Genomic DNA, 21391 nt, shown 5'->3' on the forward strand with positions numbered 1-21391 from the left:
TTAGCTTTCTAAAGCCTCTGGTTTTATTTAGTTTACAGATGTAGTTGCTTTGTGATAACTCTAAAGGTTGACAGTTGTTAGATATTAATATTACTCAAAGGAAAAAAATAAACAATATGCTACTCAGTTTTCAATATGTGATCACACAGTGTTAAAAGTAATAAACTTTGAGAGTAATTCCAGTCAGATGTGTTGTGGGGTGCTAGGGTTTTTTCCATGTGAATAAGCAACATAAAAATTAAGCAGTCTTCAACATCCTCATGAGGGGAAGCAGAGGGACAAGTCCTGATCTCTTCACTTTCATGACCAGTGACAGGACTTGAGGAAACAGCATGAAGCTGAGTCAAGGGAGATTTGGGATGGATATCAGGAAAAAGTTTTTCACCCAGAGGGTGGTCGAGCACTGGAACAGGCTCCCCAGGGAAGTGGTCACAGCACCAAGCCTGACAAAGTTGAAGAAGCGTTTGAACAACACTCTCAGGCACATGGTGGGATTCTTGAGGTGTCCTGCACAGAGCCAGGAGTCGGACTCAATGATCCTGATGGGTCCCTTTCAACTCAGGATATTCCATGATTCTATGAACACTGCATGGTTTAGTACCTCCCTTACAAAAGTAATAACAACAAAGCTTCATAATTTTTGGAAAACACTTTTAGTTCTTAACAAAGCCTTTAAGATGTAAATTTTACAATGTTCAGTTGATGGATAAAACCAGTAATTCAACATTAATGACCTATTTTTTTATTACTCATGGATATGTAATTAAAAATTGATTCCCCTTTTTCAATATTGTTATCAGATACCTTGTTACTTTAGTTTTATCACTGTTTCTTGACATAGATAATGAATGAAAAAATTTGTCTGGGGAGAGCCTTTGTACTAAAAACATTCATTTGATGTGAGTTTACAAAGCTTTATCCTGAAATGAAGTTTTATTGCCTAGTCAGATTACTGAATATCTGTCAAAACTGTATTTATATACATAAAAATTTAAAAATAATTATATAGAATCAGAAAGGTTGGAAAAGACCACCGAGTCCAACCTTTGACTAAGCACCACCTTGTCAACTAAACCATAGCACTAGGTGATGCATCCAGTTGCTTCTTGAACACTTCTAGGGATGGTGACTTCACCACCTCTGTGGACAGCCTGTATCAATGATTAACCACCCTTTCCATGAAGAAATTCTTCCTGATGTCCAACCTGAACCTCCCCTGGCACAGCTTGAGGCCATTTCCCCTTGTCCTGTCGCTAGTTGCCTGGGAGAAGAGGCTGACCCCCACCTTGTTACAACCTCCTTTCAGGTAGTTGTAGAGAGCGATAAGGTCTCCCCGAGACTCCTTTTATCCAGACTAAACACCCCCAGTTCCCTCAGCTGCTCCTCATATGACTCACTCTCTAGACCCTTGACCAGCTTTACTGCCCTTCTCTGGACTTGCTCCAGCACCTCAATGTCCTTCTTGTAGTGAGGGGCCCAGAACTGGACACAGTACTCAAGGTGTGGCCTCACCAGTGCCGCGTACAGGGGAACAATCACTTCCCTGGTCCTGCTGGCTACACTATTTCTGATACAAGCCAGGATGCCATTGGCCTTCTTGGTCACCTGGGCATGTGCTGGCTCACATTCAGCCAGATGTCAACCAGCATCCCCAGGTCCTTTTCTGTTGTGGCACTTTCCAGCCACTCTGCCCCCAGCCTGTAGCACTGCAGGGGGTTCTTGTGACCAAAGTGCAGGACTTGGCACTCTGACTTATTGAACCTTATGCAATTGGCCTGTCCAGATCCCTCTGCAGAGCCTTCCTGCCCTCCAGCAGATCAACATTCCCACCCAACTTAGTGTCGTCTGCGAACTTACTGAGGGTGCTCTCAATCCCCTGGTCCAGATCATCAATAAAGATATTAAAGAGGGCTGGCCCCAATACTGAGCCCTGGGGAACCCCACTTGTGGCCAGCCACCAGCAGGATGTAACTCCATTCACCACCACTCTCTGGGCCTGGTAATCCAGCCTGTTTTTAACCCAGCGAAGACTGTACCTGTCAAGACATGGGCTGTCAGCTTCTCCAGGAGAATGCCGTGGGAGACAGTGTTAAAGGCTTTACTGATGTCCAGGTAGATACATGCACAGCCTTTCCCTCATCCACTAAGCAGATCATCTGGTCATAAAAGGAGGAGTACCCTCAAATGAATCCCATCAGACCCCATAGACTTATGAGTGTCTAAGTGTCTCAGCAGGTCACTAACTGCTTCTTCCTGGATCACAGGGGATCTGTTCTGCTCCCTGTCCCTACCAGCTCAGGGAGCTGGCTGCCCTGAGGATAACTGGTCTTTCTGTTAAAGACTGAGGCAAAGAAGGCAATAAGAACCTCAGCCTTTTCCTCTTTCTTGGTGATGATGTTTCCCCCCCTGTCCAATACTGGGTGGAGATTTTCCTTGGCCCTCATTTTGTTGTTGATGTATTTATAAAAACACTTCTTATCTTTCACAGCTGTGGCCAGGTTGAGTTTTAGCTGATCTTTCACCTTTCTAATTTTCTCTCTACACATGACCCAATGACATCCTTGTACTCTTCCTGAGCATCCTGCCCCTTCTTTCAAAGGTCATAAATGCTTTTTTTCCCCCTGAGTTCCTGTGAAAGCTCCCTGTTCAGCCAGGCGGGTCTCTCAACACATAGGGACAGGCTGCTCCTGGGCCTTTAAGGTTTCCTTCTTAAAGTATGTACAGCCTTCCTGGATCCCTTTGTTTTTAAGGACTCTTTCCCAGGGGACTCTCTGAACCTGTGTCCTGAACAGGCCAAAGTCTGCCCTCTGGAAATCCAAGGTAGAGGTTTTGTTGACCTCCTTCCTTACTTCACCAAGAATTGAAAACTCATAATTTCATGGTCGCTATGCCCAAAACAGTCTTCGACCACCACACGTCCCACCAGCCCTTCTCTGCTCGTAAACAGCAGGTCTAGCAGGGCACCGCCCCTGGTAGGCTCCCTTACCAGCTGTATCAGGAAGTTGTCTTCCACACACTCCAGGAACCTCCTAGAATGTCTCCTCTCCACTGTGTTGAGTTTTCAGCAGATATCAGGCAGGTTAGTCTCCCACAAGAACAAGGGCTGGTGATCATGAAAGATCAGCCAGCTGTTTATAGAATACTTCATCCGCCTCTTCATCCTGGTTGGGTGGCCTAGAAGAGACTCCCACCAGGATCTCTGCCTTGTTGGTCTCCCCTTGATTCTTACCCATAGGCACCCAACCTGATCATCACTATCCTTGAGTGCTATACAGTCAAAACACTTCCTAATGTTCAGAGCCACTCCACTGCCTCTCCTTCCTCTCCTATCTCTTCTGAAGAGCTTATAGCAATCCATTGCAGCACTCCAGTCATGTGAGTCATCCCACCACAATTCTGTGATGGCGGCTATGTTGTAGCTGTCCTGCTGCACAATGGCTTCCAGCTCCTCCTGTTTCTTACTGTCCCAGTGCCCTGAAGTCCTTTTTGATTGCCCTAGGACTTCTTAACTGTGTCACTGCCAACCTGGACAACCAGAAGTGAGTAATAATCAAAATGAGTCCAGGAGTCTTCTTGTAATATCCCTCACCCAGGTCCCAGGGAAGCAGCAGACTTCCCTGTGGGATGGGTCTGGTCAGCATACAGGGCCCTCAGTTCCCTCAGAAGGGAGTCACCTACAACAATTACCCTTCTTTCTTAACAGCCCTAGTTGTAATGTGTGGGGTTGACTGACTTGCTCTGGGTAAACCCCCAGATAGACCTTCTTCACTATCATTTCCCTGACCCTCAAGTTCCAGGGCCTCATACCTATTCTGTAATGGCATCTGGGAAGCCGAGGGAAGCCAGGAGGGGATTCTTCTCCCTTCCTGAGCATGGACCTGTTTCCATTCCCCCTGGCTTTTAGGTCTCCCTCTACCTGATGGCAAGAGGGTCAGGGCTCCTCCAACTCTTGCTGAGCTTCCGTCTGCTGCATTTCTCTCAGGAATGGAAGGGTGTGACTCCACCAGTCTATTTCTCTCACACTCCCTGATAGTCTTCAGCCCCTCCACTTCGTCTTTATACTCTGCCACCAGGCAGAGCAGATCGTTCACCTGGTCGCAGGTGTCATCTCTGCTGCCCTTCAGTACTGATGCCAGGCTCAAACACTCCCTGCAGCCAGAGACGTGGACAGCTGTGTGCTTCTGAGGGAGCTCCATCTGGGTTGCCATGCTCCTGCTAGCAATGGCTTTTGACTGTGTGGAAACCATCGCTGTGTCTGTCCTAGTCGGGTAGGCAAAACCGCCAGGTGAGCTCAGCTCAGGAGCTGGGGGGGTGGCTGCACCCTCCTACATGCCCTGCCTGCGCAAACTGCCGTATCATGTCCTGATGTGCCACATCCTGTTTGCCCTCCTATGCATGCTTCGAAAAGGGTACTTTTATGGATAAGCTGCCTTTGATTTTTTTGAAGTGTACAGTTGTTTTGTTCTCTAGGTCTGTCAGAATGCAGCTAATTCTAGCATCATGGCAGCAGCAATTGCATGCAATTATTGAAGTGAATATAAGTGCCACAGTAAAAATAAAGTCATCACGATAGATTGAATAGCTAAAGAACAGCCAACCCTGATTTGAAAATAAATGCCTGTGTCCTCTCAGCACTTGACTTCCCTTAATCATTTTGACAGGAGGCAATCATTACTTAGTCACAAATTTCTCTCTGCTGATATTTTCTCTGAGACAAAGCATAGAATCAAAGAATCATTTAGGTTGGAAAAGACCTTTAAGATCATCAAGTCCAACCATAAACCTGCCAAATCCACCTGTCTTGGTCTGAAAGACAGGTGTCTGCCAAGGAAGGCGGGAACCTCCCTCGGAATAGAAAATGTGACCCCCTTCCCTCCAAATTATTATAACTCCAAAATTATGGGGCTTTTGGGCAAAGATATGGGGAAAGGAATAACAGTTCTTTACTAGTATGTATATGTATAACAACACAAACAAACAACAACAGCAGCAACAACAAACAAAACCAGAAACTCAACCACAGCCTTCTCTTGGCTGTCAGGCACTTTCCCCTTTGGTGTAGTTATGGTCACAGCCGGCAGGGGCGATGTTGGCTCCCGGCTGGACAGGGCAGGTGCGATGATTCCCTTGCAGCTGCAGGGGGCGCTGTGGCGCGAGTTCAGTCGCATCTCCCTCACGTGGTAATGGCGGGCGGGCTGGATGGCAAAAATGGGCTGCAGCAGGAACCTCAGAGAGGCGGCTGGGAAGGCAGAGGCAGGCACAGCCCCCAGGGTGGCAAACAAAATGTAACAGAAAACTCCACAGCCTTAGCAGGAGCCGCGGACGTCGGGTGGACACGGGATGCTGGGTTAGAGTGTAACGAAAAAAGCCCGAGGCAGCGGCAGCAAGCAATGAGGCTTGGCAGCGGCATCCGGGTTTCTCCATAGCAGGCTGCTGCACGCAGCTGGGGAGACGCCCTCCGGGAAGGGGGAGAGGGTCGGGGTCCCGGGTTTTCCCCTGAGGCACCCGAATAGATGGTGAGGGTCCTTTCCAGTCAGATCGGGTGTTAATAAGGTCCCAGTTCAACAGCTGCTCTAACGAGCAAAGGCTCACCCACAGTATGAGAAGCAATGGGAGGAAAAAAGCTCCGTAGTGGCAGCGAATCCTCCGAGCAGCGGCCGCAGATCGACTGTCCCTCCTCTGATGCCGAGAGCGAGAAAGAGCTAGGAGCTGCACCCGGCCCTTTCCCCCCAGCCCAAAATCTCTCGGTATCTCTGCCCTTCCTAAGAGAAAACCCCTCAGGTTGAGAGTAGCAGCCACCTGCACTCCTCCTCCGTGGCTACATCTTTTGTCTCTTAAGTACCGGTCGTTATTGCCTCTTAGCAACAAATGGGAGAAAATTCCCTAAAAGAACAAAACAAAAGGAAAAATCCTAACCTCCTACACCACCACAAGACCTTTCAGTTTTGCTGGACAACTCAGCAACTCTCTTTCATTAGGAAAGACCAAATATTTTAAAGTTCTCTAGGCTGTTTTCTGTTTCATACGTCTTTTGCTTTTCTGCCACCAATTATTTTACAGTGAGGACAGTGTAGTAGGATGAAAAATATTACTTATTCTTCGTGTCTTTGTAAGAATAAATGGAAAAGACTCACTGGCTTAGTCATTTACCTGTCACATAAGTGTGCACTTCACAAGTGATCGATTTGTCACTAGAGTACAGAAGCCATTAAAACTGCCTATCATAAAAGAAAATAAGTAGGTGTATATGCGAATATATAAATGCAACTGAATCTCTTCTGAGACGGATATTATTTATATAAATAAAGTTGCTCCAAATTTAATGCATTGTAGAATGAGGGGCAGGTTTGTCAAGATCTTGTAATGCCTGGCTTATCCAAACCCTTTATTTTAAAAAGGTCTAATAGAAGTGAGATAAACAGAATTGCCCAATCAAAATTTATAAAGAAATAACATTTATTATGCGACCGAAATATCGGTCTCAAAAGCCACGATCGAGAAAAGCAGCTCCGAGCCCGGGGTCGGAGCTGGGTGAACACGCATAGATCTGATCTCTATCGCATCAGACCTCCCAAGTTCACGAATGCTGCTTTGGCTGGTCCCTTCTTATACAGTTTTTGGGCAGAGTCCGAATTAATTCTATTCTTCTTGTAATTTTAACATATTCATGAAGTTTTCTTGTCCTGGAGTGGGGCTGCACAAAGCCTTTCCTGGGTTTGATGAATTGTCCATCCTAGATGATGAATGGGCTATCTCTGAAGATGAATGGGCCATCTCTGGTTCCTGGAACAGTTATTTTTAGTTCCCAGAATGTCCGATTCCTTATCAGATGAGATGTAGATATCAGAAGGTGGTGATCAAGTCGTCATGGTGTGAATGTCCTGGTGATAAGATCCAACCCCACCTGGGTGGAATCCTCACTTATTGATTACATCTGTGAGAGAACTTCTTTTAGTGTTGTGAAATTTTTCTCTCAGCCAGGCTGATGGAGGGATTTTGAAACTCTGTCTCTGCATGATCTGATTACATTTCAGTTTTATACATAATAGCACGAATTACATACTTTATTTATAACAGAAGCATATGTTTTAGTATACATATTGCCATTTTTTTAGTACAAAATTTTTCTTTAGTAAATTCTCCCCTATCTATATATTGTTGAATATAATAAAATGGGGAGTCTCCCTCCTTGAAGTTATTGTTTCTAGATGTTTATATTGTTACCGCAGAGTCTTTCATAGAAAATTGCATTTGGAAATGAGGTATTATTTTAGTCTGTATGTTTACAAATGTCGGAGGGACGTTTTGGCTTTTTTTCTATTAGTCCACTTTTCATGAAAGTGAAGTTTTACTTGATTAAACAAAGAAGGAGTAAATGCCTTGCTTGCAATTTTCATTGTCTAAATAATGCATGTTTATATGTGCTTTTGTGCTTGTTACAGCATAAGTATAATCAGTATACGACTGTTATTAAATGCATGTACTCCAGCAGATATAGGTGGCTATGTAGCCTGTCAAGAGCAATCTTAATAAGTAATTAAATTTGGTTCATAATTAACAGAGCAGGTCAATGCTTTTTTCATGATTAATAATAGTATTGGTCCATTTAAAATATCTCCATATGTATTTATTTGGAAAATGTCTTTGAGAGATTATGTATTTTCCTGTATTTCTGTTTGTTAAAGAGAGCACAGCACTAATTAGTAGCCAGGAAGCATGTTGCAAACACCAAGAGCTAATTCTAAATAATGTAGTGCATTACCTACTTGATGAACATGTTAATGGAGCATACCATATTGAAAGATAATAACCCTCTAATAATTTGTCAGACTTTTAATTTAAAAGTAAATATTTTCCCAATAAACTCTCACCATCCTTTGCTAATAACTGTGATTTCATTTTTATGGAGAAATTTTCAATGTATAATTAAGCATACTTTGTTCTGTTTGAAATCCTATTTGTCTTGATTACAGTCCAGAAAAAGCTTGGCTTCGTTCCCAACATATGTTGAAGGTAAGATATATTTAATAATTTAATGCTTTTTCATTATATTAAGAACTCAAATATTTTTAATGTATAGAACTTTATTTTTATGTGCAGAATATAAAACTTGCCAGGGTTGGATGAACCGATTTAGATTAAACTGCATCCAACCTGAAACTTGAATAAAACCCTAGTAGGCTTTTTTTTAAGTTTATTAAAATCTCTCTCTCTTATTTTGTAACACTTTATTGATGGCTCCTAATACCTTTCTACTGGTTCTATCGATATAATTTAAATCACAGATTAAAAAAACCACCATGGAATTAATAATGTTTGTGAATGTGTATGTGGAGAATAGTTTGTTGTCTGATAAGGAATAAAGGTTAGACAAAACAGTCAAAATCTCCACAAAACTGAGATTTAATTGGCAGGCAAGTAGGAGGAAACTTCGATGATTTTCAAGTACTTATCCTCTGATTAAATAACCCTTATGTTTTATAGAATGACAAAAAAACCCAAAGCTGATTTCATATTTAATTTGGAATTCCTTAAGTGCTTTACAATGTACTGTTTTTAGACTGTAAATTTTAGAATTGGTTTAGTCTTTAAAAGTATATGTTTTATATTTTAGAAACCTGTGACCGGATGAACTGATGTAAATTACATAGGTTGCTTTGAAACTAGCTGAGATTTGGAAATTCAAACCAGTGAAAGATCGGTCTCTGGTAGACAGCCCTCTGTCACAGACCATCTTAAAGTGTGTCCCTGCCCCCCAAATAAAAAATCTCTTAGCATTCTCTGAGATATCTGTCCAGTGGGCTGTGAATTGCGCAGAAATCGGGCCAGGAGACACTTCAGAGACAGAGTCAGAGAAGTGGGTATTTGCTTTATTCGGTGCGCCGGGTGTGTGGGTGTCATGGGTTAGCTAGCATAGTCTCGGAAGTGATGTTCTCGCAAAGGAGTGCTTACAGCTTCCCCCATGACCTGACAGAACCTATCAGCTGGCCAGTTTGAATATGAACAATTCTTTAAGCCACTTAAAGTTGTGACCGCCTCTGTGATACACACTTAAGAATAGACAACCCCCCCCTCACAGCTCTCTCTTGTTTCTGGTGCTGGGAAAGCTGGCTGCGGGCCCCGTGCGGGGGCCAGTGGGCCCGGCCCAGGCCAGGCCGGTCTGGACCACAGCCATCCAGGAGCCGATGGGCCCTGTTCCACCCACGGAACCCCCCTCACAGCAGGGCTGTGGGCAGCCGGAGCGGCTCGGCTCAGCTCCCCCCCACCTCCACTGCGATAAGCCACATTCCAGCTGCAAGGCCTAGGTGAGATTAACCCTTTTAGTGCTGTGAAGAGCTGAAAACCTGAGGGAAGAGAAAGAGGAGATGCTTAAAGCTGAAATTCTGTTGTGAATCTTGTTGGGGAAGATGAAACAGGAAAGCCTTATAAATATGATTGCCTGACAAAAGATTTTGGGAATATGAAAACTATAAGCGACATTGAAATGAAGGCCACCTTTGCGATACCAAGTCTTAGTTACTGAACAACTGGAAAACAATGGTATGGCCGACTGAAGGTAATCCCCTTTTGATTGAACAATACCCTCTGCTTGCAGACAGGTCCAAGGGTCAGAGCAGACCCTACTAGCTCAGCAGAAGGGGTCCAAAGAGTAGTTTTTAGGAGTTAAGATGTAACACTCTATGGTAATATAACAATTCTTATAGGCTGTATGTAAATGCTATAGGATTTGTATCTTGTATTAGATTGGTTAGCGAAAATTAGAATATTCAGTACAAAAGATGATTTATTGTATTGTAACGAGGACTTCTCGACCACTCTAACTCCCTTACCCGCATACTCTCTTACTTACCTCCTCTTCGCTCACTCTTACTCCACTCTTACCTACTTGCTCTTACTTTTACACTCTTGCTCTCTTGGGCCTGCTCCGAGCTGCGGCTGGCAGCTCTAAGCAGTGCCCCTGTACCCACGCCCTTTGCAATAAACCGCATGTTCCAAGATCTGACTTCAGAGATCTCTCGTCTCCGTCCGTCCCGACCGTCCAACCCACCCAAGCTCCTACAGAAGCTATGATATATCCGAGTACCCATTGTAATCTCATGAGGATACGAGAGGTGGATTGTTCAGTTCAACTTATAAGCAAAAGCACCTGCGCTGAGATAGGCAGATGCTGATGCAGCTGTAATTTCATGAGAAGTTTGGACAGGGAGAGATGGAAGCGATGAGGACTTTTGCTCCAAATGGGAAAGGAGAAAACCTCAGTTCCTAGAGTTGCTCCCAGAGATAGTCCTAAAGACGAAGATGAGGAAGACCCTTTGCTCCCAGGGAAGGAGAAGGGCCTCTGTTCTTAGAGATGAAATGCTCCCAGAGATGGGTGAAGAGAACCTTTGTTTCTGAACGGCTCAACCTTAAAATTGTACTCCAAAAACCTTCAAGAGTGGACCCTCGAAAGCAGTTGTGGGAAAAGCTGCAAGTCGGGGGAAGGGACTCGCATGCGAGCAGAGAGACTCCTCTTCCTAAATGGACTGAACAAGGTTATTATGGAAGTGGTAAACAGACTGAACATCTTAAGGGTTGTCTTTTTACATTGTCAGTGGGAGAAGGGAGGAAGGTGGGGGGAGGAGAAGAGTTCTGAAGGTGTGGTATGATTTTTTTTTTTTTATTTTAGGTCTGTTAATAAACTTCTTTATATTCTTTCAAGTTTGGTGCCTGCTTTGCATTTCTCCTAATTCTTATCTCACAGAAGGTAAACAGTAATGAGTATTTTGGGCCAAACCACTACACGAAATTGGTGTTTCCGCCGGGTTACAAACCGAACCCGCGACAGTGGGGATCGCTCCTCCAAACACATGCACTGGTGCTCCCTACAACACAGTATTAAGGGTTAAATTATGAATATTCATGACATTCCTTGGGACAGGTGTGGTTATACAAATTATTTCTTGGAAGTCATTAATATCTTTAGCATATGGGTCATGCATGCGCTGTGTGTCCTGGTGGTCGCGCTGAGGAAGGCCTCTCCTCTTCCTCAGGGGTCTTTCTGATGACCAGTAGTCTTCCTCACAGTGCACTTTTCACCTTTCTCCCTGGGCATGCGTAGTCCATTGAGGAATGATTCAGCAGTCTCTGAGATAATCCTTGTCCCCTCTATCTTGACAAGATTAGGGTGAATTCGGCTTCTTAGGTTTTGTAATTAACATCTGCTGTCTGAACTAACATTTGCTGTCTCCCAATAGTTAACTTGTGCTTACATGAGTTAGTTATTGACTGCCCTTTCCTCAGCTGTTGCTTGAAACATTGAACACACTATTTTTATGCAGGTAATTGATAATATGAAAAAACTTTCACCTGTACTGCGTTTCTATTCAAGATATAATTTCATACTCTAACATAATGTACAGAGGGGGGCTTGTGAAAAACAGTGCTGTTGTTCTGAGTGTTCATACCTCATTAAAAAAAAAAGTTCCTCTCTCCTTCTGAACATGCTTCCTGAATTTTCTGTACTTCTTCCACCCAATGTTAAGATTTTGTGTTTTGATCAAGAATTATGCTATAAAGTTTGATAATTGACGTGGTGATAAGGCCTTTATGCATAAATATCAGCAATTAGAATACTGTATAGTTTCAGGGCTTGAGATTTAATATGCCAATATGTAGCACTTCTAGATGCTATATGGTTGGTTGGATGTGGTTGGTAAGATGTTGATGCTGTCAGGCCTGGAACAAGCACCAATTTAGTGATATCAGGATGCTTGCCCTATCCAATCTGGGTGTTCCCCTGTTGGCCAGGGAAAGTACCTCAAACCCCCCAGCTGTCCTGATCATGGAAGCAGGTTTGACATGTGTGATATTGTTTAAAACGGGACGCACTCCTGGTACTAAAGTGATTTCAGCTTTTATTGTGTGGCCTAAAGCATAGGGGTCTGCAGGTTGAGCGCACACCGATGGTCCGGGGAAGTAGAGCAGGAGGGCTTCTGGTCAGCGACAAGCATGGATGCTGCAGAGCTGGCGCTGGATCTTCTTCTTCAGAGCAGGGATGTTCCTGATGTTCAAGGTCGAGTGGCACACCTCACTGACCCGGATGTCCCCTTTTTATACTGTTTTTTGTCCCTTTGGATTGGTCTCCGTTTGGATCCTTCATTTGCATGAAGGTTAAGGCGCTGATTGGTTCTTAAGGGTTTTGTCCAGGCTGGCTCATTGCTTGGGGGGGGTGCACTTTACTTAGGTGTAACACAGTACCCCTTTTATAATATAATAACCAAACCTTTTAACAGCACATGCATTATTAACATAACAATTATTAACTATTTAACAATATTACTATTAACAGTATAACAGTTTCTAACCTATTTTTGACAATATGGTCAGAACAACAGGTTTTGTTCTTTTCCTGGACTTAGACTGCAGTGACTGATCAAGCACAGGGTTTCCCAATGGGAGCCCAAAAACACTACAGATCACATGATTTACATACTAATCATAGAATAGTTTGGGTTGGAAAGGACCTTTAAAGGTAATTTAATCCAACTCCCTTGCAATGAGCAGGGACATCTTTAACTAGATCAGGTTTTCCAGAGCCTCATTCAACCTGACCTTGAATGTTTCCTGGGATGGGGCATCTACTGTCTCTCTGGGCAACCTATTCCAGTGCTTTACCACCCTCACTGTAAAAAAAATTCTGCCTTATATCTAATCTAAATCTACCCTCTTTTAGTTTAAAACCATTACCCCTTATCCTATCACAACAGACTTGCTAAAAAGTTTGCCCCCATCTTTCTTATAGGCCCCCTTTAATTACTGAAAGGCCACAATAAGGTCTTCCTGGAGCTTTCTCTTCTTCAGGCTGAACAACCCCAATTTTATCAGTTTTTCCTCATAGGAAAGGTGTTCTATCCCTCTAATCATCTTAGTGGCCCTCCCCTTGATGCGCTCAAAAAGGTACATGTTTATTCTATTATCCTTTTTCCTGCTGCTTGGCCCTTCTTTTTGTCATCCTTGTATCTCCCTTTCTAATATCCATGCCTGGACTTGGAGCCCCTCATCCATACCTTGAGTCTTTCCAGATGCAGGTCTTCTACTTACATGCACATAGAGTATTAAAAGTCAATAGGGAAATATAAAAACACCTGATTCTTCCAGTTGCTGGCATCTAGACCTATGGGCCCCGTGACTCGTGGCCCCTTCTCCAGTTGCTGGCACTTAGACCTTGGAGTGCTCACATAGGATAGAGGGTGAGAGAACACAGAAAATGAATTAAGAAAAAGGATTTAATAAGAAGACAGGACAGACTGCACTGATCAGGTACAAGGCTTAGTCAAACAAGTATACTGACTGGCAGCCTGTTTACATGCAACCAACCTCTTATATCCCCCTTTTCTCCATTTTCCCATGCTTTTACTTCCTCCCTCTCCCCCACATCTACCTTGATCCCTCCCATTCTCCACCCTGGTCTCCTCACAAATAAACAACCCACCCCTAATTGCTTTTTCCCCACTGGTCCATTTTGCTACATCCATACCCAAATTTGGCAGTTCTGATATCAGTCCCTAGACACTCTCAGCCTTATATGCCACAGTTACCCAGGAACTACTGGCCTTGCAAGGTTCCACTCCCCCAAAGGCCCCCAATGCTTGTCAGGTGTCTGTGAAGTTTCACGTAGCTTCCCCTTAATGACCAGCACAATCCAGCTATCTCTCATGTTGCTGCCTGTAACTTTTGGCAGCTTCTCACTCTGTTACCTGTCATTTCTGGCAATTTCTCATGTCATGGCCAGTAGTTTTCCACATCCTGTTCAATTAGCTAAACCTTGGGCCACAGCCTAATCAGTGGCCCAATCATTTACCTGCAGTCCTAACAATACAAATTCCGTTCCTTTGTGTTTCATTCTTGAAAGTGACTAGTGGCCATAATTCCTTTAATTTTTTGGGTGTCCATTTATGTAGTATCTGAACAGATCGAGCACATTCAAGGTATCTCAAAATCAGTAGTCGTAAACTTTCATCTATAAAGAAGCCATAAATTGGGAAAGGCTCATGATAAAGTTTGTGTATGTACTCATATCTGTGTATATATTATGAGAGTGATTAGGATTAGCTACTAATTTTTTTTATTAACTTAATAATGACACATTCTTTTCACGGTTAAAGTTCTCAGTCCTTGGTAATGTCATGTTTGGTGAGTTAAAAGGAAATTGGCATTTTTTGTGTTATGTTCAACTTCAGGATTTAGCACCTATTAAATCTCAGGCTAACTCTTGAGTTGACTAGAAACTGTTATAAAAGGATCGGGTTTTGTTTCTAGCAAAATAGAGAGCAAAACCACTTTATACTTCTTGATAAAATATAGATAATTTTACCAATTCTCTCAAATTATGATTATCTGTACATTTTCACTGGCCTTGAACATAGAATTTTTTTTCTTACTTGTAGCAAAACAAGACACTTCTTGGATAAACCTGCCTTTTTCTCAGATCATGAGGATTTTAACATATATAGAGAAAAGCCCAGTTTTCTGCAGATATAATCTCCAAACACCAGAAAACCTGTACATTATATCTGTTTCTCTCTACTGACTTGTGAGGTGATTTTTACTTTGACTTTTAACTTTACACAGAAGCTGATGAGAGCTGAAGTCATGAAGCACCTTGCAGGACTAAGACAGTAGCTTTTTCCAAATGCACGAGCCCTTGCTCTGTATATTTACCATAAAAATATTTTTGTTTAACACCTTTCCCCTCCTTACACAACACCCATGTTGGAAATTAGTGTGATTTTGATAACATTGATCTCCTGTATTATGGAGGGGTGTATGTGAGGTGTGTATGTGTCGTGGTTTGACACTGGCCAAATGCCAGGCACCCACGAAAGTTGCTCACTCACCCTCCCCTGCTACAGCTGGGCAGAGGAGAGGAAAAAAATTAAATGAAGGGTTCATGAGTTGAGATAAGGACCAGGAGAAAACACTCCAAGGACAAGACAGGCTCAACTTAGAGGTACAAAGTGAGTTTATTACAAACAAAATCAGAGGAGGATAATGAGAAATAAAATGAGCCCTTAAAAACACCCTTTCTTCCCCCAACCCCTCCCTCTTTCCCACCGACAGTGCAGGGAGACGGGGTTGGGGGTTCTGGTCAGTTCGTCACTGAAGGTTTTCTTCTGCTGCTCAGGGAGAGAAGTCCTTCCCCTGCTATGCTGTGGGGTCCCTCCCATGGGAGACAGTTCTCCGTGAACCTCTCCAATGTGGCTCCAATTTCACAAGCAGCAGTCCTCCCAAAACTGCTGCAATGTGAGTTGCTCCCACGGGCAGACAGTCCTCCCAAAACTGCAGCACCGTGGGTTGCTCTTCCACGGGGTGCAGTCCTCCAAGGACAGGCTGCTCCAGCCTGGAAGCAGGGGCCCCCTCTCTCCACCGAGTCTCCCACTGGATCACAGCCTCCTCCAGGCATCCACCTGCTTGGGTGTGGGCACCTCCCCCACAGGCTGTGGGTGGATCTCTGCATCCCCCGTGTATCCGCATGGGCTGCAGGGGGACAGCCTGCTTCACCATGGTCCTCACCATGGCCTGCAGAGGAACCTCGGCTCTTGCACCTGGAGCACCTCCTCCCCCTCCTTCTTCACTGACCTTGGTGTTGCCATGTTGTTATCCTCATGTTCTCACCTCCTCCTCTTCTCTGACTAGAAGAAAAACTGTGTGCCCTTTGTTTTGATTTTCTTCTTAAATATGTTATCACAGAGGTGTTACCATCATCTCTAATTGGCCCAGCCTTGGCCAGCGGCATGTCCATCTTCAGAGCCATCGGGGATTGGCTCTGCCGGACATGGTGGAAGCTTCTAGCAGCTTCTCACAGAAGCCACCTCTGTGCCCCCCCCCCCCCCCCCCCCCACTACCAAAAACCAGGCCATGCAAAACCAACACAGTATCATAATTGTAAAGCACTCTTGAGGAGATTCCACTGCCTGTTCAAAGTGCTGTGAGATCAGTTGAAGTAGTCTTGTTCCTATGCAAGAACAAAACTAAAGAGCTTATTTTGCTCTAGAGTGAACCCTGCCATATAGGAGAATGATCTATTATTAGAAATTGAATTAGAAGTTAATTTCTGCTGGAGAGATGTGAGGAGACATGCCCAGGGGTTTTGTACGCCTTGATTAAAAATACTGATTTTCATGCCATCATGCTAGAATGAAGTAGTTCAGAGGAATATTTACAGCTCTTAGGTACAGGCTCAAGTAGTTAGAATATTTTTTTGCCATGGTTTAATGTGATTTTTTCCCCCTGTATTTGTAGTTCCTGGACCTTGTGATCCTGAAGACTTGATTGATGGAATAATTTTTGCTGCCAATTACCTTGGCTCCACCCAAGTCCTTTCTGAAAAAACTCCCTCCAAGAATGTGAGAATGATGCAGGCACAGGAGGCTGTCAGCAGAATCAAGGTGAGAATGACTCTTCCTGTTTCTCAAGTTGGTGTTTTAAAGCTGCAGATGTGAACTTCTTGTACACTTAAGTCTTCTCATGTTGTGTTATTTGTGGTTTCAAAAATATTAAGTAACTAATCTTTCTTTTTGCAAGATAAACTGCTTATTTAATGCTGCTTTTAGAACCAGGGTGAAAGGAAAAAGTTCCAGATAATTCTAATTTGTACAGTACAACTTCTGCTCTATTCTGTTAGCCAAAAATCCATAATTGTCAAGGCAGGCTCAAAAGAAGAGACAAAGACATATGATTTAAAGGCTCTAGACAAGTAATAGCTCAAAGAGGCTGAGCTCTGCCTGATAGCCAGTTTTATTAGCTCTCCTGATAAAAAACCCAAGGGCAGTTATAGATATACTATGTACAAAATTTTGTCTACTTTGAACAGATACAAGCATAAACCTAACACCCCCCCATCCCCCCCCAATGACATGCCCCCCCCCCCTCCAGTGGACCTGATTTAGCAGGATAATGGACACAAAAAACCTGAACCTTAGCTAGGGTATGCACCTCTGATGCAGGCTCCCAGGATTGGTTCTTTGGGCCATACCCTGCCCAATCAATCAAATACTGCAGGGTACCCCAGGATATCCTAGAATCCGAGATATCCCATATGTGATATTCTCTCTGGTCATAGACCATAACTGGAGGCAGAGGTCATGGTTACTGCTAGAAGGGATCTGGGTGAATAGATTTTAACAGGGAGACACGAACAACAGGTTCAATCTTGAGAGCACATGGAAGCTGCAGACAAAATGCACTTGAACTAACCTGAGCCACAATTCTATAGAGGCCGAGATAATGGTAGTCTAAATTAGAAAATAAGCACACCAAATAAACATGTTCACCAGATAGTCTAACATAATCTCCAACTGCAATCTGGTGCTAGTCACCAATTTCTATCTGCATAGTCTTTGTAAGCAGCCTTTGCTTTTTCCAGCTGCTCTTGAAGAAGCAAATATATATGCCAACTGCTCAAGGGGGACCACTCAAGGGAGTTCTCAGGGATGTAAAAGTCAGTTCTTCACTGGCCAAGGAGGGAGACATGGATGCTTAGCATAGAATTACCAAGAGAATTTATTCTCTTACTTTAGCTATGTGCACAGGGGTACCCCAACGTAATGTATAGAGGACCCTGATACAGAGGAAAGCAGGGTTTATATATGTTACAATACAGTTGTGTAGACCAATCAAATTACTCATGTTAAGGGGTGGGCTAACCAGTTACTATTGCTTGCATAATCAGTATGTACTTTTCTGATGCAGGACCAGTACATGCTTATCCTCTGCAGGTGGTGTGGATGTATGCATCAGTGCTGTGTTAATTTCCTTGGTTCTAAGCCAACATCCCATGCAGGTGTGTGTGTGGGGGTTTAAACTGGTCAACTGCAGTTCTGGCCATGATTTTATGCCTGGGGGTTTTTTTGAAAGGTAAAACTTCTGTTGTTTTATCGTGGGTATGGGGTGTTCTCAGCCAGTGAGAGCCAGTTTAGGTTGGGTCTTCAGGTCACATCAGCTCTGAAGTAAAAGCTCATAGTCTCAGGTAATGTTCGTACTTCTAAGGAAGTTGTATTGCAGTAAGCATCTTGCCTTTCACAGGGAAAACCCCCTGGACAGCCTTCAGAGTAGTGGGGTGGTCACGGGGATGAAAACCACATTGCACATAAAAAGGGGTCTGCTGCATGGAAGAGTGGACATTGCTGTCGTAGAGAAATTCTGCCAATGGTAACAGACACCCAGTCATCCTGATGATAATTAATATAATAATGGAGATACTACTGCAGGATCTGGTTCACCCACTCCATCCGACTATTAGACTGTGGGTGATACAGGTAGGAAAGACAGAGTTGCACCCACAGCAGGCCCATAAGCTGTGTCCAGAACTGGGCGGGTAACTGGGCCCCTTGATCCATTACCATGCTATCCGGCAGGCCATGGCAGCAAAACGGTGCAAAAACAAATACACAGTCTGAGGGTCTGTGGGCAGTTTCTTTAGTAGAACAAAAATAGCAGCCTTCATAAACAAGTCCACCACCACAAAGACCTCTGCCCCTGAGACAGTCAAGTTTACATTAAAATCCTGTGGTGGGTTTGAGGAGGTATCTTTTCAGCTTTTTACCAGCTAACGCTTGTGGTTCAATGCCTTAGAAAGCCTCGAGCAACCCAGAGAGGTAGCACGAGCAATCTAGCACTTTAGTAGCTCTAAAATCAGTAACTGTATCAGCTGCAAAGCAAATAGCACCAGCAGAAGCGAAGAGGGAGAAATATAGCTCTCTGCTCACTCAATTTCCCGCAGTTAGAAGCTTTCAAAAGAAACAGACAACAAGAGATGTTCACAGAAAGGATAGCAGAGCCAAGAGAGGCGGGACCTCCCTTGATCGTCTCTTTTATTCAGAGAAGGGGAAAGGGGAGGACTGGGGGCAGACCCGGGGTGACCGGCCAATCAGACACTGCTAAAGAGTTTGAGTTACATTTGGTTTTGCCCGCGCTTAGAACAAAGGAGCTCAGAGCACATGGCAGAGGCAAGTGTCTCGGGGAGGGGGAGGGGAAGCTCAGAACAGGCAGCAACAATTCCCTATTTTTTTTTTCTTTAAAGCTGGGTTGTAACTCTTAGTAACTTAAAGTGCATAGAACAGTAACAAAACAACAGTGCAAAACATAATTGGAATCTATCGTCCCTACAACTCAACAGTACCTAGGATGTCTTTAAACTAGTTCCCCAGTCAAAACTCAGGGAGTTAGTCAGGACATCTATGGTATGGGATATCAGGATGAAGATTTACAAAATACAGTGCAAAACGTGAGTGCAAAACAGTGCAATTTAACTTAAGGGATTAACATCAAAATCTGCAGTAGGGGGTTTACATGAGGATGTATTACCGCAGGCCTGGGCCCTAGGGTATATCACCGTGTCCCGCAGCCATAGGGAGGAGGAGGAGGAGAAGATCCAGCAGGCAGGAATTGTGCAGCAAGATTGATCTATTTAATTATTTTACAAACTCTTTTATAGACTTTTTTCTTCATAGTCTAATTGGACAAAGGACCAGCCACTCCTTGGGGGTGATTGGCCAAAATCCTAAAACATCCATTATCAAAATATTTTCTACTATACCATAAACAAGACTTTCCAAGGTTGCAGATAGCTTGGTTGTTTACATTCCCTGCTGCCTCTTCTGTGAGAGAGAAAAATCTCTCACGGACTAAGAAAATAACAAGAAGTCCTCACTAACAGCATTTTTGTACCTACAATTCCCCCTTTTTGTTTTATAAGATAACAACCCTACTATTAATCCTAAATAGAAATCTACATCAGTTATTAATTCTAAAAATGTCCTTAAGGCTTTAACTATCTGACTCCATAACAAGAAATTTAAAGTTCAGTCTCTGCTTGTGGAAGGACCATCCCAGTCTCTGCTTGTAGAAGGACCATCCGCCTGATGGTTGACATCTTGGTCATCATCAGAAGAGTCATTAGGCTGATGATCTACATTCTGGTCGCCATTTGGATGGTTGGCGTTCTGGTCATCATTTGGAGGTTGCCTGTTCTGCCTCTGGTGCCGTAGGTCAGGGTGAACGCATTTTGAAGGTAGCCACCGTATCCCAGTATCTGTGGAAACGCAAGCATACCCACAACCCCAAACAATAAGCTCATGAGGGCCTTCCCACTGGTTAGTGAGTAAATTCCGTACCCAGACTTTTGCCCGGGGCAGCTGTCTCTCGCCTGCAGACTGCAATGAGAGAAAATGATTCAGAATAACAGGATTATTTGAATTTTGTGGTACTGTAAGGTGATTAATTGTATACAAAGCTTTTGCTAGTCGGCTCTGTGGGGTTTCCCCATGCATTCCCCTTTTCTGTTTGTCAAAAAACACGCTTCAAAGTACCGTGAGCGCGTTCGACAATGGCTTGGCCAGTAGGAGAATGTGGGATACCAAAGGTATGGTCTACACCCCATAGGTGTAAAAACTGCCGCGTCTTCTCCGAGGCGTAGGCAGGACCATTATCGGTTTTCACAGAAGCTGGCACGCCCAGGACTGAGAAAGCCAATTTCCAATGGGCAATGACATCACGGCCCTTCTCTCCAGTGTGAGCGGTAGCCCACATAGCCGAGGAGAAAGTGTCAATAGACACGTGCACATATTTCAGCCAACCAAATTCTGGGATGTGAGTTACATCCGTTTGCCAAATCTGCAAGGCTTTTAGTCCTCTGGGGTTTACCCCCGCTGGCAGAGGCGCTGTGAGTCCGTGACAGTCAGCACAAGCGCTGACAGTGTCGCGTGCCTCGGTTGGCGCTAATTGGAACTGCTTCTGCAGGGTATGTGCACTTTGATGGAAGAAACCATGCAATGCCTTGGCTTGTGCAATTTTGTCAGGCTGAGGCCCTACCCACGCAGGGTTGGCCAGCATGTCAGCCGTGGCATTGCCTTCTGTTAGAAACCCTGGTAAATTGGTGTGGCTTTGAATGTGCAGAATGTAATACGGATGCACTCGAGCCTGAATTGCAGACCACAAGGTTTGCAACAGCAAAAACAGAGCTGCATTGTTCACCTCCTTCAGAAGTGAACAATCTAAGCGTTGGGTTATATCTGCTACATAAGCAGAGTCAGTAACCAAATTCAAAGGTTCCTGTAAGAATCGCTGAAAAGCCATAGTAACAGCCCTTAATTCAACTAACTGAGCAGAGTGTGACTCGGATTGGTGTGTTAGTGAACCACTGCAAAGGCAGTGTAGGATCCTGTGCACCCTTACACACAGTGACCCTGCTAAAAATTTGTCCCAATCCATACGCCCCAAGCTGCCAACAGATCCCACCCCCAAAGGTTAAGGGAAGTGGTAGTAACATAAGGCCTAATTGTAGCTGTGTGCCCCTCTGAGTCCTTCACCATCACAGGCCGTTCGCTTAAATAGCTCTGCGTGGTTCCTCCTA

At 44.1% G+C, this 21391-nt stretch overlaps 1 protein-coding gene across 2 annotated transcripts in view; it reads left to right on the forward strand.

Moving 5' to 3' along the window:
- LOC309584578 (amyloid-beta A4 precursor protein-binding family A member 1-like) overlaps positions 1 to 21391 on the forward strand; it is a gene marked incomplete at its 5' end in the record, with an annotated part of 107107 nt that overhangs the window by 8850 nt on the left and 76866 nt on the right. For both annotated transcript variants that reach the window (XM_082300666.1, XM_082300667.1), the window contains 2 exons: positions 7974 to 8013; positions 16282 to 16427. In XM_082300666.1, the coding sequence (XP_082156792.1) occupies positions 7974 to 8013; positions 16282 to 16427 (186 nt within the window). The remainder of the gene's footprint in view (positions 1 to 7973; positions 8014 to 16281; positions 16428 to 21391) is intronic.

This window comes from Coloeus monedula, assembly GCF_965178545.1.
Source record: "Coloeus monedula genome assembly, chromosome: W".
NCBI classification, from domain to species: domain Eukaryota; kingdom Metazoa; phylum Chordata; class Aves; order Passeriformes; family Corvidae; genus Coloeus; species Coloeus monedula.